Source organism: Scyliorhinus torazame, chromosome 10 (genome assembly GCF_047496885.1).
Source record: "Scyliorhinus torazame isolate Kashiwa2021f chromosome 10, sScyTor2.1, whole genome shotgun sequence".
In the NCBI taxonomy this organism is placed as follows: domain Eukaryota; kingdom Metazoa; phylum Chordata; class Chondrichthyes; order Carcharhiniformes; family Scyliorhinidae; genus Scyliorhinus; species Scyliorhinus torazame.
In genome coordinates this window covers 92,699,703-92,718,737 of record NC_092716.1, presented here as the reverse complement: position 1 = coordinate 92,718,737, position 19,035 = coordinate 92,699,703, and the positions used below count along the sequence as shown (strand labels likewise).

The 19,035-nt window shown below is 45.7% G+C and overlaps 1 protein-coding gene across 2 annotated transcripts in view; it reads right to left on the bottom strand.

Annotated features, from left to right (window-relative positions):
- LOC140430760 (probable D-lactate dehydrogenase, mitochondrial) overlaps positions 1–15,180 on the bottom strand; it is a 90,549-nt gene extending 75,369 nt beyond the window's left edge. For both annotated transcript variants that reach the window (XM_072518439.1, XM_072518440.1), the window contains exons 1-4: positions 15,038–15,180; positions 9,028–9,140; positions 6,914–7,055; positions 2,626–2,767 (exon numbers count right to left, since the gene is read on the bottom strand). In XM_072518439.1, the coding sequence (XP_072374540.1) occupies positions 2,626–2,767; positions 6,914–7,055; positions 9,028–9,140; positions 15,038–15,112 (472 nt within the window). In that variant the 5' untranslated portion in view covers positions 15,113–15,180. The remainder of the gene's footprint in view (positions 1–2,625; positions 2,768–6,913; positions 7,056–9,027; positions 9,141–15,037) is intronic.
- Positions 15,181–19,035: the final 3,855 nt, after the last annotated feature.

The window sequence follows — 19,035 nt, the reverse complement described above, 5'->3', positions numbered from 1 at the left end:
AGCCTCGATTTTGTTTTCTGAAGGGCATCATACTTTTGATTCGGGGCGAGAGTGCTACAAACTAATCCAGGGCTGACACTGGGACATGAAAGGGACATCACAACAGGTAACACACAGTGTATCATACAGCTATTTATGATATTTAGCTAATGCTCCGTGTAATGTTATTTGTCTCTTTTAAGTCCCCAAAGTCCACATGTACATCCTGAGGTTGATTAAAGGCAGATTGCTGGCTTGCTGTATCCTTGCTTAAAAAGTTGAACTGTAGTTTACTGGCATTTTTGTACAAAGTGCAGAGTGTCAGGTGTACTTTGGAATGTCTTTCTAATCACTGCCCTGTCTCCTGTATTAGTGCACAGTGTAGGACAGGACTGTGGTCATTTGTAAGGACTGGCCCACTGTACCATATCGAGAAAGAACTTGAATTCATGCCTTTCACAATCAAATATGTCCGAAGGTACTGTATGATGAAGTGCTCCTTGAACTCCAGCCACCATTATAATGTGGGAAAATACTGCAGTTCACACAGCAATGAGATCATAGACTCTTGACAGCACAGGAGCCCATTCAGCCCATCATGCCTGTGCTGAGTCTTAAAAGAGCTATTCAATTACTCCCCTTTCCATGTTCTTTCCCCAGAATTCTGCAGAATGTAGCACAGTGATTAGCACTGTTGCTTCACAGCTCCAGGGCCCTAGGTTCAATTCCCGGCTTGGGGCACTGTCTGTGCGGAGTCTGCACGTTCTCCCTGTGTCTGCGTGGGTTTCCTCCAGGTGCTCATTTTTCCTCCCACAAGTCCCAAAAGACGTGCTGTTAGGTGAATTAGATATTCTGAATTCTCCCTCCGAGTACCTGAACAGGCACCGGAATATGGCGACTAGGGCTTTTCACAGTAACTTCACTGCAGTGTTAATATAAGCCTACTTGTGACAATGAAGATTATTATAAGATGAGATAGCAATAACTTCTTTTTACAGTTGTGGAGGGATAACTATTGCTCAGAACACTGGGGCAGCTCCTCCAGTCATCTTTGAGTAGTGTTGTGAAATCCGATATATCCTTTGAGTGATCAGACATTTGGTTTAACATCGAATCTGAAGGTAGTACCTCTCCAACAGTACGGCACTCCACCAGTACTGTATGAGTGTTAGCCAGGCTTGCAGACTCGTGCTGTGAGTGGGACTTGAACCAACAACGTCCTAATTCAGAGACGGGATTCCCACGACTGGGACGGTGCATCATAGCACAGGCCCTAGATGACTGGAGGCTCTGGCACCAATAGTGGAACAGTTGGAGTGGGAAGGGAAGACCAGATTGAAATGAGTGGAGGGTTTGCACAGGAATGTGAAGGAGAAGGAAGCAGATAGCTGGGAAAGACCATGGTGTGTTTTGTTAAAGGATTCTGAATTCAAAGTGTCAAAACAGTGAACATTGGAGACTGGTGAGGATAAGCTACAGGCAGCACAATAGCACAGTGGCTAGCACTGTGGTTCACAGCTCCAGGGTCCCAGGTACGATTCCCCGCTGGGTCACTGTCTGTGCGGAGTCTGCATGTTCTCCCCGTGTCTGCGTGGGTTTCCTCCGGGTGCTCCGGTTTCCTCCCACAGTCCAAATACGTGTAGGTTAGGTGGATTGGCCATGCTAAGTTGCCCTTAGTGTCCAAAAGGGTTGGGGGGGGGGGGGGGGGGGGGGGGTTGTTGGGTTGCGGGGATGGGGTGGAAGTGAGGGCTTGAGTGGGTCGGTGCGGAGTGGCATCCTTCTGCACTGTATGTTCTATGTTCTAAGTTATTATTGTCACAAGTAGGCTTACATTGACACTGCAATGAAGTTACTGTTAAAAGCCCCCAGTTGTCACATTCCGGCGCCTGGTACACGTAGGGAAATTACCTAACAGCACGTCTTTCGGAACTTGTAAGAGGAAACTGGAGCACTCGGAGGAAACCCACGCAGAGATGGGGAGAACATGCAGACTCCACACAGACAGTGATACACCACTCATCACATCCTGCCAATTAGAGTACTTACCCATTATCCCCATTCTCTGTCGCTTGCCATTCAACCAATTTTCTAACCATGTCAATAATTTGCCCTCAACTCTGTGGGTTTCCACCTCAGTTAACAATCTATTCTGCGGGACTTTATCAAATGCCTTCTGGAAGTTCATATAAATAACATCCACAGATATTCCTCTGTCCACTACTTCTTAAAAAATTTCAACGATATTTGTCAGGCATGACCTTCCCTTCATGAATCCATGCTGGCTCTCTCTCATCGACCAAAATGTTTCATGGTGTTCAGGTTCCCAATCCCTGATTATAGACTCCAGCAATTTGCCCACCACAGATGTTAAGCTAACCGGTCTGTAATTCCCTGGTTCCAACCTTCTTAAAAGTGCAATTTTCCAATCCAGAGGGACTACTCCTTAATCTAGGGAGAACAAAGAACAGTACAGCACAGCAACGCGCCGGGTAGGAGGCTTGATGGAGGTGGGGCAGGGGGGGCTGAGTGAGACCGATCATTGGAACATTATCAGTTCTATAGGTCTACAGATCGCTATCAACCGCACAAGGCAGTGAGATAAAGTGTCCTCTGCCAGTGTCTTGGGACCAATTTCACCAAACTTACCAACTGGAAACCAGAGGCCACTGCCTCGAAGGTAGTCATTGAGGCCTTTTCTGGTGACACCTGGTTCAACTGTCACATCAAAGTCTACCGTGTTCAGCTCCACAATTTTATCCATTTTTGTGAGGTCGAAGCACACTCCTCCCTGACGAGAAAGTAAACACTCATAAGAACCCAGAAAGTAATGGCTAGATTAACTCCATTAACCTTCAGTTAGCCACCTGAAAATGAAAATCGCTTATTGTCACAAGTAGGCTTCAAATGAAGTTACTGTGAAAAGCCCCGAGTCGCCACATTCCATCGCCTGTTCGGGGAGGCTGGTACGGCCTCCTTGAGCCTGGTATCACTGCTGCATTCAGAAGCAAGAGTGGTTTACATTGCATACACCCTGGCTGAGTGCGTGATCAGTTCCAGCCTCACGGACCCTGGAGTCCCAACATAGGTGAATTGACCAATAATTTGTGTGTTTTCCTGAGGTCTTTAACCCTTGACTGTTCCAATGAGTTACAGGCACCAGATTTATAGATAAAACATTAACTGTTTATTTATAACAAGAGTAAAAGATGAACATATAATGGAAACAATGGTCTACTAGTCTAACTATTCCCAAAACCCTGTCCCAGCCTCCACCGAGACACACAGAAGACAGGCACACAGTGAAGGGGTAGGAATGGTTCAAATATAACAAGGTAAGAGGTATGTGAGATTTGAGGATCTTTGCTGCTGGGGTTGATGTCCTTGGAGCAATGATGCCTTCAGAATGTGAGGTTTGAACCATTGGTTGGTTTGGATCTTCAAGCTGGGCCACTCAGGCCGGACTCTCAGGCTGTGGGATCTCCTCTGGGGACACACTCTAAATTATGTTGGGCTGAGTCTTACCCTCGGAAGATACACTTCAGGACTGCTCACTTCTTGATATGTGGTCAGCTTCAGCAGACTCATCAGCAGTTTGTATCGGAGCGTCAGTTATCGGGAGATCTTTGAGTGGTCTGGTGCGTTTAATGGGAGTGTATTGCGGAAAGTTCCCCTTCCCCAGCTTGCTCTTCAGGTTTTGAGTACTCACTAACTGCTCTGTGAATCTGTAGGAAGTTCGAGCTAAGATTTCAGAGAGAATTCCTCTCTTCTGGGAGAGAGACTTAAAAAGGATTCTGCTTAGTTCTGCAGTTCCCAAACAAAACTGAAAGCAAAAACAGTCACCAGCAGGACATTCTAGAATAATCCGGAACAATCCACATCGAGAATCTGCCATGGCCTGGGAAATGAAAGGAGCCGGCTTAAACCGGCCAGCGTGGAGGCACCCGCCCGGGTCCCTTTCCCACTTGCCCGGCCCTAGGAAAGCCCAAAGATCCCCTTTTAGCACACAAACCCCGCATATCCACCTACATCCCAAAGAACCCTCATTTTGAGTGAAAGTCCCGTCCCTTCCCTTGTCCAAATATATACCACATTGGCACCTTTAGTCTCTACACCCGCCCGCAGTGATACAAAAAAGAAGAAAATACAGTCATGAGGTTACATCGGCACATGGCCATTCCTCAATTTGTCAGTTCTGCCACAGTCCTTCCGCTTTCGCAAACTCCTCCGCTGCTTCCGCCGTTCCAAAATAAAAGTCCCTGAGCTTTTAAGTCACCCTCAGCTTCGCTGGATATACAATGCCGCACCGCACCTTGCTAATGTACAGTGCCCTCTTCACCCGGTTGAAGGCAGCCCGCTTCCTTGCCAGCTCCACCGTAAAGTCCTGGTACACGTATACCAGCACCACCCGCTTCTGCTTGGCCCAGCTCAGGACCTTCTCCTTCACACTGTACCTACGGAAGCACAGAGTCACTGCCCTTGGCGGCTCACTCGCCTTTGGTACAGGTCTCCACGACCGATGAGCCCAATCCAGTTCATATCGGGAGGGATCCTCCCCCTCCCCCAATAGTTTTGCCAGCATCGCGGCAAAATACTCAGTCGGCTTCGGTCCTTCAACTCCTTCGGGCAGCCCCACAATCCTCAAATTCTGTCGCCTGGATCTGTTTTCCAGGTCTTCCATTTTTCCTCGCAGACCCTTGTTAGTGTCCATCACCTTCCGCATCTCTTTCCCCATCGAGGCAAGTTGATCACCGTGCTGCAATAATGTCTCCTCCACTTCCTTCAGCGCCTCCCCTTGCTCTCGCACCTCCGCCACTGCGCTCGCCACTCCGTCCTCACCGGGGAAACCGCCTCCTCCACCAGCACACTCAAAACCTCCCTCATCTCCTTCCTACCGTCTCCATGCATTTCGCAATCTGCGCCAACTGCTTTTCAAATTCCGCAGCCATCATCTTAGTTATTTCTTCAGCCGTAAGCAGTGCGGCCTTCCCTGGTGCTCCAGCCTCCATTTTCCTTGGTGACCCCGCGGTGACCTTTCCACTCCCCGACGGACCTTCAGCTGTTTTTTTTCCCGGCCGTTTTCTTGCTCACCCTCAACATTTTACTTTGTTCTTTTTTTCCTCCTGTATCTTCACTGTGCCTCCTCCGTGCCTTCTCCCGCCTCCGCGGACCCTGGGACCGGGCTTAAAGCCCCGAAAATGCCGTTCCCGAACGGGAGCCCTCCATTGTGCAGCCGCCTCCCGCCCGCCGTCACCGAAAGTCCCTGGGTGACTTTTACAGATACTCATTTTTATTTCAATTCCAAATATCCATTGAATTCCAATTTTCATACAGCAATGATAGGATTCAAACTCACGGAGTTGAATTCTATGCTGAGGTGGTGCCCACATTCCTCGATGAAGAGTTGTGATGAGCCCACCTCCACTTGGCTGGGTCACCCCGGCTGATTTTATGACCATTGGGAAGTTAATAGGCACAGCGATTGGAAACAGATGGAGGGAGAGAGCCATGGGGTGGGATACTCCACTGGACATGGACGGGACAACCCTTTCAGCCCGTTAACATCTCATTCTGCTGACAAAAGCCCATTGGAAGCACGAGTGGCCATTAATAAAATACCAATGGAGGTGGGTTGGCGACGGACAGGTACTACCACCATGGCATCCAATTTCGACAACCCCCCCCCAAATCTGGCTTGGCAGCCCTCTCCTGGGGCAAGGACCTGTAGAATTCAACCCATGCTCTCTAGATCACTAGCTCAGTAACATAACCACTACTGCACTCATTAATGTTAGAAAACTGTTAGAAATGGTAACAAATCCTACAATACAACAATTAAGGATCAGTAATGGAGCTCAGATGATTATGTGGAATGTTGTAATGAAATTATACCTTTGGTTAATGCCTTCTTTTGTTGAAAGGGTGAAGTGGAGGCTATGTGAATAAGACATGTCTGTTTGAAAGTCTGGTTTTAACACAATTTTGGGCCTGATTGCTGTTTACCTTAAATTTAATTCTTCCTGGAGGCACTAAAACAGGCGGCTGCAAGTTTAGTGCTCAGGCCCTGAGTTAAAGCAATTTCCACACACCAGTATACATGGATTGCATGCACCATTTCCACTGGAATGTATAATGGCATGTTTCAGGATTGCTCAGGGACCAAGGCACTCACACGGGTTCTCAGGGCATGACTGGAGATCTTGGTGGTGGAAGTCCAGAGGAGATTCTTGCTTCCTCCCCCTGCCCCACAGCATCAGGGTCTGCTCTGCCTGCCCTCCTCCCATTCCTCCTGCAGACCCAAAGTGATCCCGAACAGGATGGCCACGGTGGAGGCATTTGCCTACTGATTCCTACAGGATGTCCAACAAATTAAAGTCGTACAGCACATGCTCTTTTTCCTCACATGGAATTTCTGGAATAAACACTGACAGAATATTGGGGAGGTTTTGGCAAAGTATCGGAGAAGATCTCCAGAGTGTTTTAAAAGTCCACTTCAAATCTGCAGCATTACGTAGCATTACGTAGAAGGTTACGTCTGGACTCAAAATCCTCAGCAAAAGACCCATTTAGCTGGTCATTGAGGGCAATAGTTCATGTATTATATAGCAAAATGCAATGCAGCCTCTTTAATGAAAGCTAGCTGGCAAGCTCAGCGGCAATCAGACCTCTTATCAAATCTCTCAGAGGCCATTCCTAGCACTAGCTTTAACTCCTTTACCAAAAGGGCGTTCATCACCAAACCAAGGCAAGCCAGCATTGGAGCTCCAGATCCACCTTGACCTCTCTTGGAGGCTCTATAGCACCAAAACAATCCAGAGAAAACAAAGCCTCAATGTTTACCAATCACATAATGCCACATCAGGGCTTTATGAGCTACCATGAACCTGAAAGAGGGGAAAGGATTTTTGTTTTTTGAGAACAAATTAGCTGCACCTACCTTCATGGCGAGGACTCCTCCTTCCAGCCCTGTGCTTGTACCAAAAGGGACGATGGGGATATTGTTTTTGAAGCAGATCCTAGCCATTCTGCTCACCTGCTCCACATTCTGTGGCCACACGACTGCGTCAGGAGGTTTGCACCTTCACACAGAATGGAACAATTGTGGATTGTGCTGCGAGGGTTCTGCAGATCAATACTCCAAATACTAATCAAAGCTATCTTGTCAATCCAATTTAATATATTGACAGATATTACATTTCAGGAGGAAATAAAATAATTTTGCCTTCAGGGAAACACAACCTGATATGCCCTTATGTGGTTAGTCCCAGTATAGATATCTCCTTTGGCTCAGTGTCCTTAGGGTTTCTACTCGTATTAAAAAATATTTTATAATGGCACGATGTTGTTGTAAAGACCCTTTAAACCATAAGAAAGATGATCCTGAAGCTACAGGCACAGGCCCTCATTGTGCCCATTTGGAAGGGTTTAAACGAGGGCCGTGAGATGCAATTTCAAGAACTGATGCCCTGAACCTCAGGAATGCCTGAAATATATCAAACGCAAAATCGGCTTGGGCCATTTTTCAAGTTACAGGGCAGCCTCTTAAAACAGTTGTGAGACCAGGAGAAGGGATTACAATTAGTTAGTGCCTTTAATGACCTCAGAATGTCCCAAACCAATTTGTAAAGAGCAGGAGCCCGCAAACAAAACAAAGAAATGACCAGATAATCTGTTTTAGTGATGTTAGTTGAGCAATAAATATGGCCAAGAGAAACCACTCTGGTCACCTACTTGAATGAATTGCAACAAGTTTGCTTTTGCTACGAGGAACTGGTACCCCAATTACAGGTCTGGTGCAAGATAAAACCAGCTTTAACCCGGTCAATGTGAGCTTTGATTTGAACAGATGAGGGCCTATCTCTTTAATTGAAACAACCAGCCATAGCTCACACTCTTTTGATATTGGTACACTTGCAGCATTTGGGTCAAATGATTCATTCCTCAAGCCTGACTTCATCAAGATCACTCACTGACCACTGCAAACCTTGCAATCTCTGTCATTGGGGGATGATAAAGGAAAACATACAAAGCCCTGATGTCATGCTTAATGTCAGAGTTGAAAGGCTCACAGTCTGTGACCTGACTCTTGTGACTATCAAAGGACTCATCCTAATGTGTGCATGACATGAAATAAATATAATGAACGCAGAAGCCCCTGTCAGAGTGAGTCTAATTTTCCCCATGAAGATCATAAAATGATACAATACAGCAGGAGGTAATTCAGCCCGTCATGCCTGTGCTGTTGTTTGGTAGCCTTATCCAGATAGAGACAGGTAATATAAATGCTAGCCTAGCCAGCAACATCCACATCCTGTGAAACAAATTTTAAGAAGTCCCATTTCCCTGATCGTTCCCCATAGGCCTTCAAATTTCTCCCTCCAAATATTTATCCAATTTTCTTTTGAAAGTTATGATTGAACCTTCCAAAACCATTTCCATCTGTGCATTCAGATCTCAACAACTCACCGCATAAACAAATCTTGTCTCTAGTCCCAGAACACAATTGAGAAGCAATATAGTAAAATCGAAATAAAAATATATGCATAATTAATTTCCTTACAGTCTAATACAGGTTAGATTTAAGGAATGTAGTACATTTTAAAATTAAAATTTATTACAATATGTTGTGAATCTCTGTGTATAACACCACAGGCTGGATTTTCTGGCCCTTTCCTCTGCGGGATCTTCTGGAGCATTGTAAGGGAATGAGGCAAGATCCCAATGGAAGCCTTTTAATGTCCAAGTCTTTTTTTTTTAAATTTTAAATAATTCATATTTTTTCCAATTAAGGGGCAATTTAGCATGGCCAATCCACCTACCCTGCACATCATTTTGGGTTGTGGGGGTGAGACCCACACAGACACGGGGAGAATGTGCAAGCTCCACAAGGACAGTGATCCGGGGCCGGGATCAAACTAGAACCCCAGCGCCGTGAGGCAACAGTGCTAACCACTGCACCACTGTGCTGCTCTGATGTTCAAACCATATTAAGGTGACTTTAGAGGGAATCAAAACTACAATATTCTTCAACATTAAAATCAAAGTTCATACCTATGGTATGATTCATCTTTTCCATGCTGTTCCCGGACAGCTGTTGTCGTGGAAACGTTTTCAGACCCTGCTGCTGCTTGCAGAGCCTCAATAATATTACGATGCAATCCCCTCTGAGGAGTGAGAACAAAACATTTAGTCAAATCACTTTCAAAAATCATTAGCTGGCAGTGCCTATATTTTTTTCACACTATTTCCTCAACTGATTCACAATATTCTTTCCTGAGATAAGCTTCTGTATCTGGAATTGTCTTTGCAATTTCAAACCACCAATGCTCCAATGTAACAGTTAGTAAATGCACTGTCCACTCTGAAACTGATGTGATGTGCAGACTGTGTTCATTTAGTTGATGGCCATCAAATAAATGACCCCTGAGCACCAAACGTTTCGTTCTCTAAAGAGTGGTTCACAAGTCTGCATCAGGGACAGCTGTGATGCTCCCAAGCTGAACAGCCTACTGGGAGTCATTGTCTGTGCTCACGTGACAAATGGCACCATGGCAACTGGCATTGTTGAACCATAGTCCAGGCAGCACCTTCAGGGGAACAAATAAAAACTTTAAAAGTAACAGTTCCAACTTGATACAATCCGCTCATTTTAAGCAGCACAACACAAATATCTTCACCCTCCCTCTTCCACTGTCTCCTGACTATTGCCAATTAAATGCACAGTGTTTACTGGAGATAGATATCTTACACAAATATTTCCTGAGTTCTCTTCCAGAAGTTGTGAGAGCAAAGCCACTCTCTCATCTCCCCTACACACACTGGCTCACTGTTAAGGTACTCCAAGGTGAGGGAACATTCATTCACAAAGGGAAATGGGAGTGTGATACCACTACCCAGGTTAGCGCGTTAATAATAATAATAATCTTTATTGTCACAAGTAGGCTTACATTAACACTGCAATGAAGTTACTGTGATAAGTCCCTAGTCGTCACATTCCGGACCTGTTGAATACACAGAGGAGAATTTAGAATGTCCAAATCACCTAACATAGAATGTGTAAATAAGATCCCTCACAGCTTGGCTTTTCCTGGCAATCTTTTGAAGCTAAATAAAATACAGTGAATATGGTATCCATGGATTTTGAAAAAAACATTTGATAAGGGGCGGCAGAGTGGGTAGCACTGTTGCCTCAAAGTGTCAGGGACACGGGTTTGATTCCGATCTCGGGTGACGGTGTGGAGTTTTCACATTCTCCCCGTGTCTGTGTGGGTTTCCTCCAGGTGCTCCGGTTTCCTCCCACAGCCCAAAGATGTAAGGGGTATGTGGATTGGCCATGCTAAATTGCCCCCATAGTGTACAAAGGTTAGGTGGGGTTACGGGGATAGGGCGGGGGATTGTGCCTAGGTAGGGTGCTCTTTCAGACGGTCAATGCAGACTCGATGGGCCGACTGGCCTCCATCTGCACTGTAGGGATTACTCAGGTAGCACATGAAATACTTATGGTAAAGATGATGGCGCATGGAATTAAAGGGAATGTGACCACATGGATAGAGAGATGCCTGACGGGACAAAAGGCAAGTTTCTCTAACTGGAACGATGTGGTGAGTAGCATTTCTCAGAGTCTGCGTGACCCCGCTTACTTGTGGGAAAGATAAATAATCTGGGTTCAGGAATTGAGAGAAGTATTGGCTTTGTGAAGGTGACAATTGTGAAGTACAGCAAATTATAACGAGGACTGCAGGAGAGTACATACAGGCTCAAAGGCCACTATTTCTAATACTTCTGATAGGTAAAAACATTAAGCCCCTAGTCTATTAAACCTCAGTTTATCCATTTAAAATTAAGAATTTCAGTACTCTCATAACCTCAGGTCATTTCAAGATACATATTCAGCATAAGTCATTTCAGCAAAACTCACTCTACTGAGTCCCATTGTTCTAACAAATACATTAACAAAGAACAAAGAAAAGTACAGCACAGGAACAGGCCCTTCGGCCCTCCAAGCCTGTGCCGACTATGCTGCCCATCTAAACTAGAATCTTCTACACTTCCTGGGTCCATATCCCTCTATTCCCATCCTATTCATGTATTTGTCAAGATGCCCCTTAAATGTCACTATCGACCCAGCTTCCACCACCTCCTCCGGCAGCGGGTTCCAGGCACCCACTACCCTCTGTGTAAAAAACTTGCCTCGTACATCTCCTATAAACCTTGCCCCTCGCACCTTAAATCTATGCCCCCTAGTAATTGACCCCTCTACCCTGGGAAAAAGCCTCTGACTATCCACTCTGTCTATGCCCCTCATAATTTTATAGACCTCTATCAGGTCGCCCCTCAACCTCTGTCGTTCCAGTGAGAACAAACCGAGTTTATTCAACCGCTCCTCATAGCTAATGCCCTCCATACCAGGCAACATCCTGGTAAATCTCTTCTGCACCCTCTCTAAAGCCTCCACATCCTTCTGGTAGTGTGGCGACCAGAATTGTACACTATACTGCAAGTGTGGCCTAACTAAGGTTCTATACAGCTGCAACATGACTTGCCAATTCTTATACTCAATGCCCCGGCCAATGAAGGCAAGTATGCTGTCTGCCTTCTTGACTACCTTCTCCACCTGTGTTGCCCCTTTCAGTGACCTGTGGACCTGTACACCTAGATCTTTCTGACTTTCAATACTCTTGAGCGTTCACTGTATATGGGGCTGTTTAGCACAGGGCTAAATCGCTGGCTTTGAAAGCAGACCGAGGCAGGCCAGCAGCCCGGTTCGATTCCCGTAACAGCCTCCCCGAACAGGCGCCGGAATGTGGCGACTAGAGGCTTTTCACAATAACTTCATTTGAAGCCTACTTGTGACAATAAGCGATTTTCATTTCATTATATTCCCTACCTGCATTAGACCTTCCAAAATGCATTACCTCACATTTGTCTGGATTAAACTCCATCTGCCATCTCTCCGCCCAAGTCTCCAAATAATCTAAATCCTGCTGTATCCTCTGACAGTCCTCATCGCTATCCGAAATTCCACCAACCTTTGTGTCGTCTGCAAACTTACTAATCAGACCAGTTACATTTTCCTCCAAATCATTTATATATACTACGAACAGCACAGGGCCAAGCACTGATCCCTGCGGAACACCACGAATCACAGCCCTCCAATTAGAAAAGCACCCTTCCATTGCTACTCTCTGCCTTCTATGACCTAGCCAGTTCTGTATCCATCTTGCCAGCTCACCCCTGATCCCGTGTGACTTCACCTTTTGTACCAGTCTACCATGAGGGATTTTGTCAAAGGCCTTACTGAAGTCCATATAGACAACATTCACTGCCCTACTGCATCAATCATCTTTGTGACCTCTTAGAAAAACTCTATGAAGTTAGTGAGACACGAACTCCCCTTCACAAAACCATGCTGCCTCTCGCTAATACGTCCATTTGCTTCCAAATGGGAGTAGATCCTGTCTCGAAGAATTCTCTCCAGTAATTTCCCTACCACTGACGTAAGGCTCACCGGCCTGTAGTTCCCTGGATTATCCTTGCTACCCTTCTTAAACAAAGGAACAACATTGGCTATTCAACATTTGCAAGATAAAGTGCAGTCCAAGGCCATGACAACAGCATAGCAACAGTATAGAACCTAAAAGAGTCAAGTCAGCAACAAACCAGTCCAGGCCGCTTGCAATAACAGCGCTAAATCGCATTCCATAACTCATACAGGAACTCATCTATGAAACATTTTAGACTAATATTGCATATGGAAGATGGACAGCTTACCATCAAATCAAATGTATTTGACTCTAACCCAAACCAATAGGATTACATCGGGGTGTAATTAGATGGCTGAAGACAGATATGATACAGTATAACTGTGGGGTTTCGTTCGGCCATTTTTATCTGGATCATGCTCGCTCGCTCTCTCTTTCTGGAATCAATCTATACTTCGACTTAACTATTCACTGACTCTCTGTTTTTCATATTTCTGACTTTGACTTTTGAAGTTATTGCGAGCTGTTTGCCTAAACAAGAAAATAATTTCTGTGATTGTTTGAAAGTACAATTGTCTACAAATTGCCTCTCTGTGAGTCCTATGCTGGCTGGACTTTATTAGAGAATAAGATTTTTAAATGACTCTCAATTGTAATCAATAGAGACAAATAAAACAGATTCTTATTTGCACCTGAGAAGTTTTAACTTAAATTTCTACTGAGTTTTAGTAATCGCAAAGTGCTGCTAAGACCACATGGTAGATCTAACAGGGAGTAACCTTCACAATGGTTTTAAATACAGCTGATAAGACCATCAAATTGAACAAACGGGATCCTTCTTTTATTGTCAAAAACAGGAAGGAAATGTTGAACTTAAACAAGATCTTATTTAGTCTGAAGTTGTGCTATTAATTGCAGATTTACATGTCCTATGACAGTATGGGGTATAAAAACAATGGGAAATATACAGCATAGATTCACCAGAATGTTTCTTGGCCCGAAGGTGGCACAGATATGAGAAAGGACTGTCATTGACTTCACTGAATCCAAGAGAATTAAGGGTAATCTTATTAAAATGATAAAGGGACTGCAGCAGGTCTCATTGCCACATTGGCAGTGCAGGTACTCAGTGATCCATAATATGCGGAGCTATGGGGGTGGGGGGGGGGGGAGATTACCAGGTCCTAATTAAATACAATTCATCACAATATTGAAGAACTGTGGCACAGAAAGACCACAGGGAACCTGTGCCTAGAGCTGCTAGACACTGATTGAACCTCAGTGTGTGTTTTTAAAAATTAATTTACAGTACCCAATTATTTTTTTCAATTAAGGGCAAATCCACCTACCCTTCACATCTTTGGGTTGTGGGGGTGAAACCCACGCAGACACAGGGAGAATGTGCAAACTCTACACAGACAATGACTTGGGGCCGGGATTGAACCCGGGTCCTCGGCGCCATGAGGCAGCAGTGCTAACTGCACCACCGTGCCACCCGAGTGTGTTTTTTTTACTGAGAGACCAGTAAACAAAACAGACTGAGACATAATAGAGTCAAAAGAATATAGCAAAAGAGGAAAAAGTAGCAAAGAAAGAATGATGAGGAAGAGAGACAGACTAAATCAGCAAGGTACAATGAACAAATATATTCAGACACTGCAATATATTTAAAGAGATGAAAAGTAAGAAAGGAGAATATTTTAGGAATCTATAGTGGGTGTGATCAGTTAAACGTTTAAAGTGTTGTTTTTATTACTCCTTGTGTCTGTTATTATGTTGGGTGAATCCCAGACTTTGATTTAGAAAATTAGAAGCCAAGAGTTGCAATGTAACTGTGAGCCGCTTGTTTATGCTGCTGTCATGTTGCATTGAGCATGGTTGATGTGTTCGTACTGACCAATCAATGTTATCCTCGCCGCTGGTGAACCAAGGGGTATAATGACAGAGGACTGGACATGTGAGGGGGGCATTTATGATTTGCAATAGACACATCGCGAACCTATTTACTCAGTGTTTATTTTTGAGTGAACCTAAAAATAACTAAATGTCATCTAAGTTGAGATTCGACGCAAAGTAGTTTCACTTTCAACATGGCAGTCAGTAGAATTCGGATGTCAACATCTGAACTTAAAGCACGAAAGTCTAAATCGATTTAATGTTTAGTCCAGCTCTATCTCCGGACTATTCTGTACCTCCTCGATATGAACCGGTTTGCAGCGCCCAAGGGGTGATTTTTTGTGGTTGAATGCCACTCTTAGTTAACCTGGCAATATTGCACGATTACTTTAACCTTGGCTCGCCAGGTCGCATAGGAAACAATTGTGATTTTAATTGTAAATGAAGGATTACAAGTCAAATGAACCGACTAAACTTGCATTAATTACAAAATAGTAGTCTCAGAATCTCCCGGATTTAAGGTTAGACATATTTGCTGCGGCCTGGGGGGTTTCGGTATCTGTCACCCGGAAGAACGTAGTTAATGTCCCTCGGAAATAAAGCACCGCGATAGTCAGCTACATACTGCCGGGGCTGAGTGATAAACATTGCGGTCGTGGCCCGGATTCTCATCCACCCTGTACCTGGGGTTTTCTCCAGCAGGTTGTGGAGTATTTGAGAGCCGGGAGCTGCCAGTGCAGAGCGCTGCGCAGAGCCATGGAACAAGATCCTAGGGCAGATGGATACACTTCACGCCACTATGTAACAAATTACAATCCACTGGGTGGCGGAGGGGAGACTGCAGCGCCCCTGGAGGAAGAACCGACATCCAGGGAACTGCCCTCACCACCCTCCACCCCCCGGACCCTTCCTTTACTGTCCAGCTGGGAGGGGGAGTTTCAGGGTTTTGAGCCAACAAACATGAAGGAACTATGAGGCAAATCATCAGGTCAGGATTGAATATGATTTGGAGTGGATACCTGGCCATGAAAAGAATTCCACTGCCCTCACGGGCAGCACGGTAGCCTTGTGGATAGCACAATTGCTTCACAGCTCCAGGGTCCCAGGTTCGATTCCGGCTTGGGTCACTGTCTGTGCAGAGTCTGCACATCCTCCCCGTGTGTGCGTGGGTTTCCTCCGGGTGCTCCGGTTTCCTCCCACAGTCCATAGATGTGCAGGTTAGGTGGATTGGCCTTGATAAATTGCCCTTGGTGTCCAAAATTGCCCTTAGTGTTGGGTGGGGTTACTGGGTTATGGGGATAGGGTGGAGGTGTTGACCTTTGGTAGGGTGCTCTTTCCAAGAGCCGGTGCAGACTTGTTGGGCTGAATGGCCTCCTTCTGCACTGTAAATTCTATGATGATGTCCACATGTCCCTTTGAACGTTTGGAATTAAGTCCCAGGTTTGCGAGGTTCAGTTGCAGGAGGTTTGGCGAGTTGCTGCAATGTGTCTTGTAGGCGGTACACACTGCTTCCAGCTGTGCCAGTGGTGGAGGGAATGAAGTTAATGTGGTGGATGAGGTGTCAATCAAGTTTTGTCCTGGATGGTCCCATACAACATGTGTTATTGGAGCTGCACTCATCTAAGTGGGGAGCACTCCCCACCACACTGCTGACTTTTAAAAAAAATTTAGAGTATCCAATTATTTATTTCCAATTAAGGGGGAATTTAGCGTGGCCTACCGTGCACATGGTTTGGGTTGTAGGGGTAAGACACACGCAAACACGGGGAGAATGTGCAAACTCCACACGGGCAATGACCGAGGGCCGGGATCAAACCTGGAACCTCGCGCCGTGAGACCATGCCGCCCTCACTGCTAACTTGTGCCTGGTGGAAAAGCATTGGGGAGTCAGGAAGCAAGTTACTCACCCCAGAGCTGCCAATCTCTGACCTGCTGTAATAGCCACACTGTTTACAAGACTGATCCAGTTCGGTTTCTGAAACCCAGGATCCATAAGATATAGCAACAATATGCCATCCAGCCCATCGAGTCTGCTCCACTATTCAATGAGATTGTGACTGACCTGACATTATAATTCTCAACTACACTTTCCCGCCTTATACTCATAACCCTTCATTTCCTTACAGATTACAAATTGGTCTATCTTAGCTTTGAACATAATTAATGACCCAGCCTCCACAGCTCTCTGTGGTAAAGAATTCCACTGATTCAGTACCCTTTGAGAAAAGAAATTACTCCTCATCTCTGTCTTAAATGGATGACCCCTTACTCTGAGATGATGCCCTCTGGTCCTAGACTCTCCCACAAGAGGAAACATCCTCTCAGCATCTACCCTGTGAAGTCCCCTGAGAATCCTGTATATCTCAAGAAGGTCACCTCTCATTCTTCTAAACTCCAATGAATATAGGCACAACCTACTCAACCTCTCCTCATAAGAAAATCCCTCTTACCCAGGATCAAGGGGCAGCATGGTAGCATTGTGGATAGCACAATTGTTTCACAGCTCCAGGGTCCCAGGTTCGATTCCAGCTTGGGCCACTGTCTGTGCGGAGTCTGCACATCCTCCCCGTGTGTGCGTGGGTTTCCTCCCGGTGCTCCGGTTTCCTCCCACAGTCCAAAGATATGCAGGTTAGGTGGATTGGCCATGATAAATTGCCCTCAGTGTCCAAAATTGCCCTCAGTGTCGGGTGGGGTTACTGGGTTATGGGGATAGGGTGGAGGTGTTGACCTTGGGTAGGGTGCTCTTTCCAAGAGCCGGTGCAGACTCGATGGGCTGAATGGCCTCCTTCTGCACTGTAAATTCTATGATAATCTATGATCAAGAGAGTGAACCTTCTCTGGACTGCCTCCAATGCCAGTATATCTTTCCTTAGATAAGGGGACCAAAACTGCTCACAGTATTCCAGGTGTGGTCTAACTGGCGCCTTGTGTCATATTAGCAGGATTTCCCTACTTTTCTACTCCATTCCCTTAAAATAGAGGCCAAAATTCCATTTGCCTTCCCTATTACCTGCTGAACTTTCAAACTAGCTTTCTCTGATTATGCTCGAGGATCCCCAAATCCCTGTGATGCCGTTTTCTGCAGTCTGTTTCCATTTAAATAATATTCAGCTCCTTTATTCTTCCTATCAAAGTGCATAGCTTCACATTTACCTACATTATAGTCTATCTGCCACCTGGAATTCTTTTCAAAAAAAATATTTTTATTGAACATTTTCTGAATATATAAATACAAGAAACAAATAAACAACCCCAAAACAAACATGCCCCACTTCCACTAGCATTTGATGATGACCAGTTCTTTGAAATACATGACAAATGGATGCCATCTTATGTAAAACCTCCCAATCAAACCTCTCACCGTACATTTAATTTTATCAAGGTACAAAAACTCAGAGATCTCTCAGCCACGCCGATGCACTGGATGGAGAAGCTGACCTCCACTCCAACAGAACCCCCTGCAAGTAATCAGCGAGGCGAAAGCTAAAACATCTGCCCCCACATCCGTCTGCAACTCTGGCCGATCCAACATCTCAAAAATGGCTTTTAGGGGACCAGGCTCAAATTCCCTTTGTAAGATCGGCAACATGGTGCTGAAGAAGGAACCCTAGAGGTTCAGTAGCTTAGGACATACCAAGGACGTTTGTACGTGATTGGCTGGCTCCCTCCCACACCACAAATACCTATCTTCTATCCCCTCAAACACTCGACTCATCCTAGCCCTCGTTAAATATGCCCAATGCATCACCTTTAATTGTATGAGCCCGAGCCTTACACATGAAGAGGTGACATTCACCCTCTGCGGGGCTTCACACCCACCCTAGTTCTTCCTCCCACTTGGCCTTAATTCCCTCCAGTGTCACGGTGTCCCCCGCCAGAATCCTCCCACAAATTTTGGAAGTACTCCCCTCTTCCGCCCCCGCCAACGACAGTTCCCTCTCCACCAACGACGATGGTGGAAACACCAGGAAGGCCGGAAAAATCCTAGCAAAATTCCGAGCCTGCAAGTATCTGAAAGCCTAACCCATACTTCTTCACTTATTCCAGACTCGTAAACCACCCCCCAGGAATAAATCGTCCATTTCTGCCACCCCTATATCCTCCTAAACTTGGCATCCAATCTAGTTGGTTCAAACATATGATTGTCCCTCATCAGTCAGCTTCGAATTCCCCCCCCCCCCCCCCACCTTAAAATGCTTGGAACAGTCCACTTTCGGGTACAAGACCGTATTCAGGTTCCCGTCCCCTTCCCCCAAGATCAACTCGTGTCCATGCTCAGGATTTCTGCCATGATCCTCTTCATAAAATCTATGTCATCCCAGTTTGGGCCAAACCATTGACTTACCCTCCAATATCCCCTTAACCATAACATAACTCCCCCCCAGTCTACCACCACCTTCTCCATCTGGAGCCAAATTCATTTATTGATCAAGAATGCCACCCCCCGGGCCATACTATCAAATCCCGACAGAAACACCTGACTTATCCAATTTAAAGGAGCCTTACCTGGTCCGTCACTCGCAAATGGGTCTTCTGCAACAGCATCACATCGGCCCTCAGATTCTTTAAATGTGCATTTCACCGCGCCTTCCAATTCTCAGACATTCCATGTCACCAGCCGAATCGGGAGGATTTCACCCCCCCCACCCCACCCCACTTCATCCTGCTCTGTCATCAACCC